This window comes from Microcebus murinus, chromosome 11, assembly GCF_040939455.1.
Source record: "Microcebus murinus isolate Inina chromosome 11, M.murinus_Inina_mat1.0, whole genome shotgun sequence".
Classification (NCBI taxonomy): domain Eukaryota; kingdom Metazoa; phylum Chordata; class Mammalia; order Primates; family Cheirogaleidae; genus Microcebus; species Microcebus murinus.
The window spans coordinates 50753338-50769646 of record NC_134114.1 but is presented as its reverse complement, the minus strand read 5'-3'; the positions used below and the strand labels follow the sequence as shown (position 1 = coordinate 50769646).

The window sequence follows — 16309 nt, the reverse complement described above, 5'->3', positions numbered from 1 at the left end:
ATAGTCATATCTGCTGCAAGTTTGTACTCAATGGAAACCAAGGTCTGGAGGGTATTGCAAGTTTTATATACACTACTAGGTGGCTGAAAACTTAAATGAATTTTAACAAATTAAGAAGTTACAGGTGCACACTACCACCAGGGTTTTGGGGTGGCGAGCATTGTGGAGGGGAAGGGAATACCTCTAACCCTTCTTAGGGAGAGGCAAAGAAATACAATGTAACCAAAATGTCAAAAAAAAACAAACCTTTTATCACATGGGGGGCAAGTGGGAGGAGGGGAAGGGGGTATACTTACATACTTACATAATGGGTGTGGTGTGCACCAACTGGGGGTGGGACACGCTTGAAGCACTGGCACAGAGGGGAGGAGGAGTGGCAGGGGGAATATATATAACCCCAACAATATTTATACCCCCATAATATAATGAAATAAAAAGAGGAAAAAAAATTAATTCATTTAAAAAAATTTGAAAAAAAAAAACGGCTGGGCACGGTGGCTCACGCCTGTAATCCTAGCACTCTGGGAGGCCGAGGCAGGCGGATTGCTCGAGGTCAGGAGTTCAAAACCAGCCTGAGCAAGAGCGAGACCCCGTCTCTACTACAAATAGAAATAAATTAATTGGCCAACTAATATATATAGAAAAAATTAGCCAGGCATGGTGGTGCATGCCTGTAGTCCCAGCTACTTAGGAGGCTAAGGCAGGAGGATTGCTTGAGCCCAGGAGTTTAAGGTTGCTGTGAGCTAGGCTGACGCCATGGCACTCACTCTAGCCTGGGCAACAAAGCAAGACTCTGTCTCAAAAAAAAAAAAAAGAAGTTACAGGGTTGGTGTCCAAAGTGACAGCTTGAGGAGCTCCACTGTCTCACAAGCAGTGAAACTGATTTAAAAAAACAAAATAAAACATTTAAAGCTTCTGGAAATGGTCCTAAGAATGAAAAGCAAATGAAGAAACATCTATTTAAGAAAATCTATGAAAATTTGCTAATAACAGTCTATATAAATCAAGACTGTTATTTCTCCTTCCTTTCTCCCAGCTCAGCATGGCAGAGACTCAGACTGCTGTAGATAAGAAAACAGGGCCCCCATTTCCTAGAGGTCCCAGCTAGAAAGGATTCTTCCCCATGGGAGCGGGACTTTAGCTGCTGACATCACAAGAAAACTACAGACCAGTATCTACTATAAATATGGAAATAAAAATCATCAATAAAATACTAGCAAACTAAAGCCAACAACATATTATATAAAAATTACATATCATGACCAAGTAGGATTTAACCCAGGCATTCAAGCTTAGTCTAATATGCAAAAATCAATATAATAAAAAAAAAATCACATGAACATCTCAATAGATGCAGAAACAGCATAAGACAAATTCTAATACCCTTTCATGATAAAAACACTCAACAAACTAGGAACAGATGACAACTTCAACATGACAAAGAGCATCTATATAAAACCCACTGCTAACATCACACTTAAGGAATAAAACAAAAATGTTCACTCTCACCACTTCTATTAAGCATTGAACTGGAGGTTCTAGGCAGGGCAATTAGGCAAGAAAAAGAAAGATAAGGCATCCATATCAGAAGTGCTACAGATTGAATTGTGTCCCCCAGAAAGATATGTTATAGTCCAAATCCCCAATACTGTGAATGTGACTTTATTTGGAAATGGGGTCTTCACATATGTAATCAAGTTTAGATGAAGTCATACCAGATTAGGGTTAGGATTAACCCTAATACAATATGACTGGTGGTCTTATAAGAAGAGGCGGCAACATAGACAAACACAAAGGAAAAATGTCATGTAGCAAAGGAGGCAAAAGTTGGAATTATGCTGCCATATGCCAAGGAATAACAAGGACTGCCGGCAACCACAAGAAGGCAGGAGGAAAGGCATGGGATGGTTCTTCCTCAGATCCTCCACAAGGAATCAACACTGGTTAGCACCTTGATTTTGGACTTCTAGACTCTGGAACTGTGAAAGAATAAATTTTTGTGCTTTTTTGTTGTGAGACTGAGCCTTGCTCTGTCACCACGGATAGAGTACAATGGCATGATCATAGATCACTGAAACCTCAAACTCCCAGGCTCAAGTGATCCTCCTGCCTCAGCCTCTCCAGTAGTTGGGACTACAGGCATGTGACAGGAGTTTTTTTTCTATTTTTAGTAGAGACAGGGTCTTGCTCTTGCCCAGGCTGGTCTCAAACTCTAGGCCTCAAGTGATCCTCCTGCCTCGGCCTCCCAGAGTACTAGAATTCCAGGCATGAGTCACGGAGCCTGGCTTTGATTCATGCACTTTAAATGCGTGAATTGTATGGTGTATGAATTGTATCTCAATAAAGCTGTTTTAAAAAGTTACAATGCCAGCTCTTCATTTGCAAAAACAAAATAAATACTAAATATCGAAGAATGCAAACAAAAGCAACTAAATATCTTTTAAGTAATTTATATTTAATACAAATTTAATGCAACAGAATTTTAATGTAAAAGTCTATGTGGTCCCAGCATTTTGGGAGACCAAGGTGAGAAAAATCACCTGAGGCCAGGAGTTGGAGACCAGCCTGGGCGATATAGCAAGACTCCATCTGTACAGAAAGCATTTTTTAAAAAATTAGCTGGGTGTAGTGGTGCACACCTATAGTCCTAGCTACTAAGGAGGGTGAGGTGGGAGGATTACTTGAGCCCAGAGTTTGAAGCTGCAGTAAACTATGAACCAGCCACTGTACTCCTGCCTGGGTGACAGAGCAAGATGCTGTCTCACAAAAAAGAAAAAAATTCTATAAGTATATTAAAAGCTTTACCCACATACAAAAAAAAAAAAAAAATCAATGCTTTCCAAGTCAAATATAAAATCTACAGATTATTCACTAGTTTTTACTAGTCATATAGCTCCCTACATAAGAAAAATTAGCTAAGAACTATTTATAAACCTAAAGGTTCAAAATAAACCTCCTGTTTTTTAAAGTAAACGAAGAATATAAAGCCAAAACATTAAAATATATGCTTACAAATGACGATGCATTCAAATTTTCTTCTTGTTTCATTTCCTGAGTAGTTACATCTGTGTTTGAGAGCTGATGCTGAACAACAGCTATGCATCCTATATCTGGGACATTTACAGTTATTTCAAGCTGTCAAAATAAAGTTTTATTATTTAATTTTGGCATACTATAAACAGCAAAACAAAACTTCATTTTCCACATGAATAAGAAAATGAAATGTTAAAATGAAGAAATAATCCATATTCACACACGACTTTTTTTTTTTTTTTTGAGACAGAGTCTCACACTGTTGCCCAGACTAGAGGTCCATGGTGTCAGCCTAGCTCACAGCAACCTCAAACTCCTGAGCTCAAGCAATCCTTCTGCCTCAGCTTCCCTAGTAGCTGGGACTACAGGAACATGCCACCGCGCCTGGCTAATTTTTTCTATTTTTAGTTGTTTGGCTAATTTCTTCCTATTTATAGTAGAGACAGGGTCTTGCTCTTGCTCAGGCTGGTCTTGAACTCCTGAGCTCAAGCAATCCTACCACCTCGTTCTCCCAAAGTGTTAGGATTACAGGCGTGGGCCACCGCGCCCGGCCCCTCATGCACAATTAAGAAAACTAAAATAGGCCTGGCTCATGCCTATAATCCCAGCACATGGGGGAGACCAAGTGGGGAGATTCCTTGAGACCAGGAGTTCAAGACCAGTCTGGGCAACACAGCAAGATTTCCTCTCTACAAAAAACAAAAAAATTAGCCAGGTATGGTGGCATGTGCCTGTAGTCCCAGCTACTCTAGAGGTTGAGGTAGGAGGATTGCATGAGCCTAGGAGCTTGTGGTTGCAGTGAGCTATGATGAATGCCACTGCACTCTAGCCCAGGAAATCAAGAGAAAACTTGTCTCAAAAAAAAAAAAAAAAAAAAAAGATGAAGAGAAGAAACTGAAATGTAGTCATTCTTTTTTTTATTACAGACACAGTCTCATTCTGTTGCCCAGGCTGGAGTACTGTGGCATGATCACAGGTCACTGCTACCTCAAATTCCTGGGCTTAAACAATTCTCCTGCCTTAGCCTCCTCAATAGCTAGGGACTACAGGTACATGCCACTACATTCAGCTAATTTTAACTTTTTAATTTTTATTTTATTTGTTTTAGAGATGGGGTCTTGTTACATTGCCCAGGCTGATCTCGAACTCCTGGGTTCAAGTGATACTTCTGCTTTGGTCTCCCAAAGTGCTGGGATTACAAGTAGGAGCCAATTTGCCCAGCCTGAAATTCAGTAATTCTTAAACTGATTGACAACAACTTGATAAAAGTAAAACATTTAAGGTTTTTCAGGGAGTCTATGACTAATATAACCAGTAAGCAAAATTTCTAAGGCTAATCTTCTTAGTGCCTGACATTTCATTTACCATTTTCCCTACTTTGCCCTAACTTTCCCGATTTCTCTCATCAGTCTGTTAACATCTATGGAGTACTTCCTAAAAACTAGAGGGATACAAGGTCAAATAAGACAAGTTTGGTTCCTGCCCTCAATGAACTCACAATCTAAGAGATCAGACATGTAATCAACTAACTATACATTGTCATAAACGCTATAATAGAGATGAGTTGAAGATTTCTTATCCCATCTCCCTGCCACAACTACCCTGTCCTACAGCCCCAAATAAAAATAATTACTGTATGATTATATAAGGTTCCTAGAGTAGTCAAATTCATAGAGACAAAAAGTAGAATGGTGGCTACCAAAGGCAGGGGGCAGGGGTGACGTGGAAGGGTTTAATGGGTGCAGAACTTGTTTTACAAGATGAAAATAGTTTTGTGGATAGATGTTGGTGATGGCAATACAACATGTACATATGAATGTACTTAATGCCACTGAACTGTACACCTAAAAATATTAAGATGGTAAATTTATCACAATTTTTAAAAAAAGAATGAAAAAAAAATATGTCCCTTCTACCTTCTCTACCAACCAGAAGTCAGCCTGAGCTTATTATAAAGAGTTAATAAAAAAAAATGTTTTAAAAATTAACCAGAAAATAGATTAAGCAGCTCCCAAATATAAGTGCAAGCAGATTTCTATTGTTATTGTTATACTGGTTCCCTTACTGGACTTGGGCCACAGGGCCTGAGTAATCACAAGAAGTCACACAAGCCTACTTCTATTGATTCTTTAAGCTATTCACTAGTCCCTAAACAAATTATTTTTGGTAGAGGTTATTTAGAGAATGAACTCTTTAAATCACTAATAATCACTAAGAGATTAAATAATCACTAAGAGAATAAATAATGATCCACTAAAGGAAAAAGGAGAGAAAGAACCAAGTAAGATAAAATGCCAAGGATTCAAAAAAACAAACTACCTCTTCCATTGTTTCCTCAATCTGAGCAGAAACAGGTTCAGGAGATCTGAGACCAATAGGTACAAACACTGGAGCTTTGTTTACTTCTTCTGGAGCAAGATGATAGCTTTCTTCTTCATAGTCAGACTCAAAATCCTCAGCATCATCATCTTCTTCCTGGGAAGCCCGAAGAGTCACCAGCATGGCCTTAGAAGCCCTAGGTTCCTTCTTAGAGGTCTTACCCCGAATACGTTTTGATCCACGCCCTTTGGTGACATTTGGTTTAATCTTTCTATGCATTCTCCTTTCACTATGATCTATCTCACACTCAGATGCCAAAGAGATAGATCTTCGATCAGGAGCAATTTTGGAGGAATTTGATTCTTTTAATAGTTGTGGACCCCTGGATGTTTAAGCAAAATAAGAATTTTGGTCATATATGCACAAGGATAATTTTAATAAAAACCAAATAACAGTGAAATCCCAGTTCCAGTCATTAAAATGAGAACTACCACCATCTGTTCTTTTAAAACCTTACACTGTGAAAATAAGAAAGGAATTAACTGCTACTTAGTTTCTCGTTCAGAGTTAATTCTTAGTTATCTAACTATAAATTTTTAATAGTAAGTTTTCAATACTGGGCTGTTTTTTCCCATTATATGAATGTAGAGATGAAATAAATACAAAACTAAAAATTATTAGAAGAAAAAGGGATAAAAGACACAGAACCAAGACAGAATAGGGGATTGAAAAGTGATACTGATTTATCCTCCTGGGTAAACAGATTAGGTTAAAAGGGAGGAGGCAGAAATCCATCAAAGCAATGCTGCTTTTTAGGACTTAGGTTCCCTTCTACTTTCTTTGAAAACTATAGAAGTAGGGTACTCTTCATTTGTGTCTGTGATCCCATTTGAATTAGCATCCTAATTACTTAGGTGATACACACTACCTCTTTGTTCAGGCTTCTATTCATGTCTAATAGACTCAATACCAAAAAATTCTAAACTTGAGAAAAGAAAAATCCTCCTAAGATCATAAAAAAGTAAATTGTAGTAAATAAAAAATCAAACATGGGGGAAAAACACACTTATCAATAAAAACAGGCTCTAATTCTATTAACAAGCCACCTTTTTGTTCTATCCGTAAGTTAAGGGAGGACATTTACGAACAGTAAGTGATTTTTATTTCCTACTCTGAAAGTATTTGTTAAATAAAACGTTACCTTGTTATTTTACCGAGATACTGCTCTTCAGTGATTGAAGACATAGAATTATCTCCTACAATTTCCTCTCCAATCCTTCCCAACGGTCCAACTTCTAATTCAGTACATTTCTGGGCCAAATCAGACTCTTTGAAACCTATACAATCTTTTCTTGCTGAAACCTCCAGAGATGTCAGAAATTCAGCCTTTTCCTTAAATTTAAGAAGAAATTAGCTAATATTACTCCAGAAATAATCTTTATGTTAATTTCATTTTGTGTTTTGGCCTACACCTCAAAGCTTACATATACATACAAGTGATGAGTTGCTAAATTTTTATAATACTGGAAAGTCACTCACTTTTCATGAAAATAGTTACAGCACAAAAGTTTTAAAAATTTTTTTCCCCACACTTACTTTTAGAAGGAGCTGGGTGTCAGAATCTCCTTGCTGCAGTAAATTATCTTCTGGCTTGCTTGCTTCACTCTGATCTGCTGTGCCTTTTTCTACATCTGGATCCTCTTTCTTACCATGTGCTCTTCCCAAATTTGGCTTAGCCTTTTGGAATTTCCTTCTTATCATTTGTGCTTGACTGGGAACATATGGTTTATTTTCATGCCTAGAATGAAGTACAAATCACGTTGAAGAACAAAACTAGAATTCCTTGTTGATGTAACAGCTGTTAAATCAAACAATTTTGGATAGAAACTAATTCTATGTTCAAAGGCTGTAAAACCAAGCATGTAAAATAAAACTACACATTGCTGATAAGAAAAGAAAAACATAAAAGCTTTAAAGCTTCCATTTTCTGTATGGCCTGGGGAATATTACAATAATATTAGTCTTTTTTCTTATTCATTGATTCTAGTATGTAATTTTATGCTGCTTCAAAAGTAGTATTAGGAGAAATAACTAGATACCAAAAAAATGTCAGTATCTGAAGATGGATTTCATAATGGCACTTTAAACAAATGCCTTCACTGGTCTCCAAAGTATGAACAAATATACAATAATCATAACCACCTTGGTCCTTCTGGATCAAGAGCAGGCTTGAGGGCTAAAATCTATTCTGCCACTACATCCCTGAAAGATCATTGAAAAGGGTTTATTGACAGCCAATGTCATAAGGTTTTCAATATAACCCATCAGACAAAGACAAGGTTTTAACAGTCAATAGAGCAGCCACAGCTCCTAAGGCAAAACAAATAGCTATCTTAAGGTTTACTGGAAAATATTTAAGTAACTGACAAGGATCCAAATTAAGAAGTTTAAAAACTAACATAAACCAGGATTTTTATAAAGAATGATGGGGTATGTAAATATCTATAATGAGTCCTCTGAAAGATCTATATTAAAAACTAATCGTAAGTAATATTTCTAAATAAATTAGGTAGAAGAGAAAGTAGTTCCCACATTTCCAAATGTACCAACTTTACTAAGCTCTGGCAGTGAAACATCAAGGAGGTTTGAAAGAATTTCTCACAAGGTTATGATGTTGGCTAATACATGTCAGTGTTGGCTAATGTATTTGGAAAAACATATTTAACTTAAGTATAAGCTATTTATAATCACGTGTGATTATGTAAAGCTATTTAAGAATAAAATATACATAAGCCCAATGTGCTGAGGTCAAAATGGATACAGAAGTCTGGACATAAGAATAAGCTAATTTAGGCCGGGCGTGGTAGCTCACGCCTGTAATCCTAGCACTTTGGGAGGCCGAGGCGGGCTGATTGCTCAAGGTCAGGAGTTCGAAACCAGCCTGAGCGAGACCCCGTCTCTACCAAAAATAGAAATAAATTAATTGACCAACTAAAAATATATATATACAAAAAATTAGCCGGGCATGGTGGTGCATGCCTATAGTCCCAGCTACTCGGGAGGCTGAGGCAGTAGGATCGCTGAGCCCTGGAGATTGAGGTTGCTGTGAGCCAGGCTGACGCCACGGCACTCACTCTAGCCTGGGCAACAAAGTGAGACTCTGTCTCAAAAAAAAAAAAAATAAATAAAGAATAAGCTAATTTAAAAACTATACAGAGATAGATACTCTTAGTTACAGCACAGCTAACAGCTGGAATAAATGTCAAGAACTAAAAAAGTTAAAAAAGTGGGAGGCGATGGATTTCCATCTAAGAAATGTAAAATTAGATCTTTCTCATTAAGAAATCCAAAGGCTAAGCACAGAAGAATTTGAAATATATTAATAAAAAGTTTCTTTTAGGAAACACTGCCTATATAAATGAAGGAATACGCTAGTCTAAAGTCATAAATCCTAAAAACTAAACTGCCAATGTTACTTCAAATAAGTTATTTAAATCCTCTAGGTCCATTTAGCCAATTATAAATGAGAACATTAGGAGCCAGCCACTGACCTCAGAAGGTCACTAGTATTTTAAAGGCTCATTTAGGGTAAAAATCAAAATGCTTACAATAGCCTTACATAACCTATCCTTCTTCTCCCTCAGCTTTTACCTCCCATACATCTACCATTCTTCCTCTCTGTCCCACATTGGCCTCTTTACTGTTCCTCAAGCAAGCCAGGCATATTCTTGCCTTGGTGTTTTTTTAATTATTATTCCCTCTTCCTGGACATCTGCTTGACATGCTCCTTCCTTCCTTTCAGGTCTTTTCTCCAATGGTGCTCTCTCAATAAAGCATTCTCTGGTCACTGCTAATTAAAAATTGAATTCCCAATCATGATACTCTCTACTTCCCCCCACTTTATTTCTCTCTACTCATTTATTCAAGTTATTTCTTGCTTATAATTGTGTTCCCACAATTAGAATATAACCTCCACAATAACAGGATTTTGTTCATTCCTATATTATCAGCACCTAGAACAATGATGCCCAGCACACAGGAGACACTAAAATGCTTGTGGAATAAATGAATGTACAAGGTTCTTTTCAGTGGCAAATTCTATAATTCTGTAAGACCAAAAAGGGATTAAATTATACATGGAAAATAACCTAAAATTACTAATTAGAAGAAGTCAATGATGTAAACAGGTTCATCTTTAACACATTAAATTGCCATGTGAGTTATATTTAACTTACACTAGTTTTGAGCCCAGGGCCTCATGAAGCATAACTGACACCTCTATTTACCTTGGGAACTGCATGTCGCACAGGCAACTCACACTGCAATGCTGTAGCATACATGTTATGTGATGGGTGTCCCCCTGGGCAAAACCCTTCAATTGGTTTGTGAAAATCTTACTCGTTCATGTTCTTATTGTTACAATTAATACTGACAATTTAACTGCTTATAACTTACACATAGAAAACAATAAAAAATAACAAATTTTTCATTAAATTAGAAAGGTTTGTTTTGTTTTTGAAGTTTTTAATTCTATTTTTATAATAAAACACCATAGCCCCAAGGAAAAAAAATTTTTTTCTGGTGTGGCAGTCAATATGTTAATGTTTGGAGAAAGTGTTCCCTATAATCATTATCAGAGATGACTTTCTCCACGAGATCAATCATCAATTTATTCCAATATAGTCTCTGTACTATAAGTGTATTTGCAATGCACTTTAGTGAAAAACATTTCTCAACACCAATCATGTCACTTAAACATTCAGTTTTAAAAAACAAAGAAATGGCTTGGTGAGGGAACTTGAGATTAATGCAAACTAAATTTGGCCTTAATCTAGAAATGAAGGCAATATAAAAAAGCTTTTCAATGCACAGCAAAGGAAACATAAAGTAAAAAGACAACCTATATAATGGGAGAAAATATTTGCAAACTATCCATTTGACAAAGGATTAATAATGAGAATATATAAGGAACTCAAACAATAGCAAAAAAAATTCTGATTAAAAAATGGGCAAAAGACTTGAATAGACATTTCTCAAATGAAGGCATACGAACAGTCAACAGGTTGAAAACATGCTCAACATCATTAATCATCAGGGAGATGCAAATCAAAACCAACTGAGATATCATCTCAATCTACTTAATATGGCTATTATCAAAAGGATAAAAAATAACAAATACTGGGAAGGGTAGAGTAGCTCATGCCTGTAATCCCAGCACTTTGGAGGCTGAGGCAGAAGATCGCTTGAGGCCAAGCATTCCAGACCAGCCTGGGCAACACAACAAGACCTCATCTCCACAAAAAAGAAAAATAATAAATATTGGCAAGGATGTGGAAGAGAGGGGAATGCTTGTGTACACTGTTGGTGAGAAAGTGAAGTAGTACAGTCATCATGAAAAACAGTACAGAGGTTCCTCAAAAAACTAAAAATAGAACTACCATAGGATCCAACAATCCGCAATGTTAGGTATATATCCAAAAGAAAGGAAATCAATATATCAAAAAGACTGTGGTCCCCAACCCCCAGGCCTTGCACTGGTACAAGTCAGTGGCATATTAGGGACTGGGCCACAGAGTTCTGCAGCCATCCATTCCACCCCCTTCTGTCTAGGGAAAAACTGTCTTCGATGAAGCTGGTCCCTGGTGCCAAAAAGGTTGGGGACCTCTCAAAAAGGTATCTGCACTCCCATGTTTATTATAGTACTATTCACAATAGACAAGATATGGAATCAACCTAAGTGTCCAGCAACAGATAAAGAAAATGTGGTGTGTGTACACACACACACACACACACATATATATATAATAAAATATTATTCAGCCATAAAAAAATGACAGCCTGTCATTCGCAGCAACATGGATGGAGCTGGAGGTCATTATGTTAAGTGAAATAAGCCAGGCACAGAAAGACAAATATGACATGTTCTCACTCATATGTGGAAGCTAAAAAAGTAAATCTCATCTACAGAGTAGAATGGTGCTTACCAAAGGCTCGGAAGGAAAGAGGTGAGGAAGAATGATGTGAAGTTGGTTAATGGGTACGAAAATGCAGTTAGATTGAAGGAATAAGTTCTAATATTCAATAGTACAGTATGGAAATTATAATTGACAATAATTTATTATATATTTCAAAATAGGTATAAGAGTTGTAATGTTCCCAACAAAAAGAAAAAGATAATGTCTGAGATGATGGATATCCCAATTAGCCTGATTTGATCATTACATATTGCAAGAATGTATCAAAATATCACATGTAGTCTAAAAATATGTACAACTATTATATATCAATTAAAAAATGTTTAAAAGGCTTTTCAAGACCACAACAAAGGAAACAAAAGAAATCCATATTTTAAAAAAAAACTTCACTTTAGAAATCCATCTAAATGAAAACAAATTATTTAAAGCCATCTAAAATCCATAGCACCACATGTTCAGACAGACGATGTAATAGCCCAAATTCTATTTCTTCACTTAACCAGAGAGAGGTTAAAATGAAGACTATAATACTTTTGGCATTTCTTCAAAAAGGTAATGTCATTCTATATAATAAAAGGAAGCTGGAATATTCAAAGTAAACTCATAAGTGCTGAAGACATTCTAAAGGAAAAGTAATAAATACTTCACTAAAAAACATGTTCTACTTACAAGGACAGGAAATTAGATGGACCATGAATTATATACAGAAAGGAAAGGTGTTTTTAACTAAAGAAACACAGCCTGCTTTAATATCAATAATAATAAAGCATCATATGTCTCAGTGGTGGATAATAAAAATAATAATAAAGCAGACTACAAGTAATAAAAGTGGTAATGGTAAAATTTCTTCACCCTACTAGCTCATCTCATTTAAAAGATGTCATTCTTACCATGTGGCTTGGATGTATTACCTCTAAAAATAGTATATACTACGTACTTCATATCATTTCCTATTTATGAGTTTTACTCAGTAGCAATAAATTTCTAAAAAAGATACAAAGAACTTAAGAACTTTTGTCTACTAAAATAGTTTACTTTTAATACAAAAAATGAGGATGCTAGGCCGGGCGCTGTGGCTCACGCCTGTAATCCTAGCTCTTGGGAGGCCGAGGCGGGCGGATTGCTCAAGGTCAGGAGTTCAAAACCAGCCTGAGCAAGAGCGAGACCCCGTCTCTACTATAAATAGAAAGAAATTAATTGGCCAACTGATATATATATAAAAAATTAGCTGGGCATGGTGGCGCATGCCTGTAGTCCCAGCTACTCGGGAGGCTGAGGCAGAAGGATCACTCAAGCCCAGGAGTTTGAGGTTGCTGTGAGCTAGGCTGACGCCACGGCACTCACTCTAGCCTGGACAACAAAATGAGACTCTGTCTCAAAAAAAAAAAAAAAAATGAGGATGCTTTCCAAACTTTTAAGAGAAATTACAAATTAAGAAGACATCAGCTATGCAATTCTTATAGTATTTCAGAAGCAGATTTAAAATACTGTAGTTGCATAAGTAATCATTACTTTATACTTTCATAAAATTTTTAGCATGCAAAAGTATATAAAATCAATTATCTAAAAATTCAACCTCTAACTTTGAAAAGTTTTATGCTTTTTCATTAATAGCAAACTCACCTCGTGTTTTCATCTAAAACATTTATTTTGTTATCATGAAGGTTTTCTACAAGAACCACATGACTTTGATTTTCATACATTCCACACTCTGAAACTTTAGAAGAGATAACTTCAATCTCAGTTCCAATTTGAGAATTTGGCTGAAAAGACAAAAATCACATGAGTATAGTTTTTTAATAGCAGAACATACCTCCTAAAATATTTTTTTTTTGTCCCTCCTAAAATATTTTAATAATTAAGAAATATATTTTGTTTTTTAAAATTAAGATTCAGATTGAGGCCCCAGGTGGAGACTCACGCCTGTAATTCTATCACATTCTTACAGGCTGCGGCAGGAGGATCACTTGAAATGAGGAGTTCAAGGCCAGGTTGAGAAAGAGTAAGATCAATCTCCACCAAAAATAGAAAAAATTAGCTGGGCATGGTGGCTTATGCCTGTAGCCCTGGCTACTAGGGGGCGGGGGGGGAGGGGGAGGGGACTGAAGCAGGAGGATTGCTCAAGCCCAGGAGTTTGAGGCTGCAGTGAGCTATGATAATGTCACTGCACTCCAGTCTGGGTAACAGTCTGTCTCAGAAAAAAAAGAAGATTCAGACTGGGTATATAATATTCATGTTTTGCTGCCAAAACAAGAATGTCTAGCTCAGAGAGAACATTTCAAAGATTTTTATTGCAGTAATATGTTTATAAAATGTTTTAAAAGCTACAACAGCCATCTGCTGTGAATTAAAAAATAAAAAATAGTTGGGCTTAGTGGCTCATGTCTGCAACCCCAGCAACTGGGAGGCTGACATGGAGTTTGAGACAAGACTGGGCAAAACAGTGAGAGACCCCCAGCTCTAAAAAAAAAAAATAAGAAGAAAAATGATTGAACCACTGCACTCTAGCTTAGGTTAGACACTGTCTCTAAAATACTACTACTACTAATAATAATAACAGTAATACTAATAGTTTAATTGTTTTTGATTTTTTTTAAGAAGAACTTTTGGTTGAAACAAGGATTACAATCACTTTAAATCTAAATTTTGTCTTGGTAGACAGAAAAAAGGACAGAAAAATAAGAACTACCTAAAATGGACATTTTTAGGCATTATACTACTTAGACTATTTTTCTAGTATCAAAAGATCCATCAATAAAAGACTGATTAAACGGTCGTTTAAAACAGTATAATGTTACGCAGCAAATGAGGTGTTTATTTCCTGATACAGAAAGCCACTTCCCAAAGTATGAAGTGAATAACAGAAAGGTGAAAAATAACATGTATACAATGATTTTATGTGCCCATATATGTGCATGGAAATAGATCCAGTAAGACATGTCAAAGGTTTTCAGGGTGGAGAGATTTGAGGTATTTATTATATCATTTTGTAGTAATTGAATATTTCACAATTAATAGCTTTATTACTTAAAAAAAATCTATTTTCACTTTTTAAAAAATATCCAGAATAGTAAATCCTAAACAAAACTGGATACTGTATTCATTGCGTAGAATAAGTGTCAAATGCCTATATTCTGAGCCAAGTCTGAGCTATATCATCTGATATTTTAATATGTATTAAAAAGGCTCAATTTAATTACATAATAAGAACTCACCATAGTCAAGACTTTGTTTTTAATTTCATCTTTCTGTACTATTGTTCTTTCTTCCTTAATTATGCCTTTCATTTCACCTTTTCCTACCATTTGCCTCTGTCCAGCCTTTCTAACGTTTGGTCTGGGTCTCTGAAGTCGGCCCCTTATTGGTTGAGCACTTTGGATAACGCTTTCCTTCAGTTCTTGTTGGAAAATACTTATATTATGAGTCCTAGAAAAGGGAACAAGGAGAAAGAGAATGAGAAAGAAAAGGAGTTTGACAGTAAAAAGTTGAAAGCTACTATAAAAATATAAAATTTGAATCTCTAATAAACTCTCTATAAAAATATTTTTGTACCATTAAAAGAAAATTACATTCTGGTCATAAACATTTTATTTTATAAAAGAAATTAGTTATTTCAATTCTCAAAAGGTAATAAACTTTTATTATTATGTACCTAGAGTAGCCAAATCTATACACAGAAACTAGAATGATAGTTGCCAGGAACTGGAAAAAGGGGAATGGAGAATTAATATTTAATGAGTATGGAGTTTCAGTTTGAGAAGATAAAATACCTCTGGAGATGGATAGTAGTGGTGATTGCACTACAATGTAAATGGACTTAATGCTACTGGACTGTACCTTAAAAGGGTTAAAATCATAAATTTTATGTACATATTTTGTCAATTTTTTAAAAAATAATGAATATATAGCTTATATACATACAGGTTAAGTATCCCTTACCCATAATGCTTAGGACCAGAAGTGTTTCCAATTTTGGATTTTTTTCAAATTTTGGGATATTTGCATTTATACTTGCTGGTTGAGCATCTCTAATTTGAAAATCTGAAATGTTCCAATGAACAGTTCCTTTATGTTACAATGTTAGCTCTCAAAAAGTTTTGACTTTTGGAACATTAGATGTTCAGATTAGGGATGCTCAACCTGTATTTTTTTTTTTTTTTTTTGAGACAGAGTCTCACTTTGTTGCCAGGCTAAAGTGAGTGCCGTGGCATCAGCGTAGCTTACAGCAACCTCAAACTCCTGGGCTCAAGTGATCCTCCTGCCTCAGCCTCCCTAGTAGCTGGGACTACAGGCATGCACCACCATGCCTGGCTAATTTTTTCTATGTATATTAGTTGGCCAATTAATTTCATTTTTATTTATAGTAGAGACAAGGTCTTGCTCTTGCTCAGACTGGTTTCAAACTCCTGACCTTGAGCAATCCGCCCGCCTCAGCCTCCCAGAGTGCTAGGATTACAGGCGTGAGCCACCACGCCCGGCTGTATTTTTTTTTTTAACACATTGCTCTGTATAGTATCTTAAGCAGCTAACAATAAAGATAAACAGAGGCAAGCATTTAAAGTTACTGGATTCGATCTGATTGTCTATTCTAAGCAGTCTGCTATATCAATAAAATCAAACCAAGTATTCTTTATATTCACTTTTAAAATACATTAACATATCTTAATTTAAAAAATGAAAAAAATGTTTGAAAGAAGTCTCTCTCTTATTTTAGATTTTCAAAAAAAAAAAAAAATCACTGTTTACCCCATAGAAACAACTAAATCATTTTTCTTGGCTCGTGTTGACTGAGGCTCCTCTTCAGGTTCATAAGGATTTGAAGATGGACCCTTTTCTGTCTGTGTACATGATAATATCACAGCCTCCTCCTCCTTGTGACCTAGTTTGTCTTTTTGTCTTGATGTCATTAGGGAAGGATCATCCTAGAAAGCAGAAAAAAATAACTTCATTCATTTACTTCATTGGTAAAAAGTATAGGGAAA

The 16309-nt window shown here is 36.0% G+C and overlaps 1 protein-coding gene across 5 annotated transcripts in view; it reads right to left on the bottom strand.

Moving 5' to 3' along the window:
• BDP1 (BDP1 general transcription factor IIIB subunit) overlaps positions 1 to 16309 on the bottom strand; it is a 90558-nt gene that overhangs the window by 27518 nt on the left and 46731 nt on the right. For all 5 annotated transcript variants that reach the window (XM_076008086.1, XM_076008088.1, XM_076008089.1 and 2 more), the window contains 7 exons: positions 16074 to 16249; positions 14543 to 14753; positions 12951 to 13090; positions 6949 to 7150; positions 6554 to 6744; positions 5353 to 5734; positions 3013 to 3135 (listed from right to left, as the gene is read on the bottom strand). In XM_076008086.1, the coding sequence (XP_075864201.1) occupies positions 3013 to 3135; positions 5353 to 5734; positions 6554 to 6744; positions 6949 to 7150; positions 12951 to 13090; positions 14543 to 14753; positions 16074 to 16249 (1425 nt within the window). The remainder of the gene's footprint in view (positions 1 to 3012; positions 3136 to 5352; positions 5735 to 6553; positions 6745 to 6948; positions 7151 to 12950; positions 13091 to 14542; positions 14754 to 16073; positions 16250 to 16309) is intronic.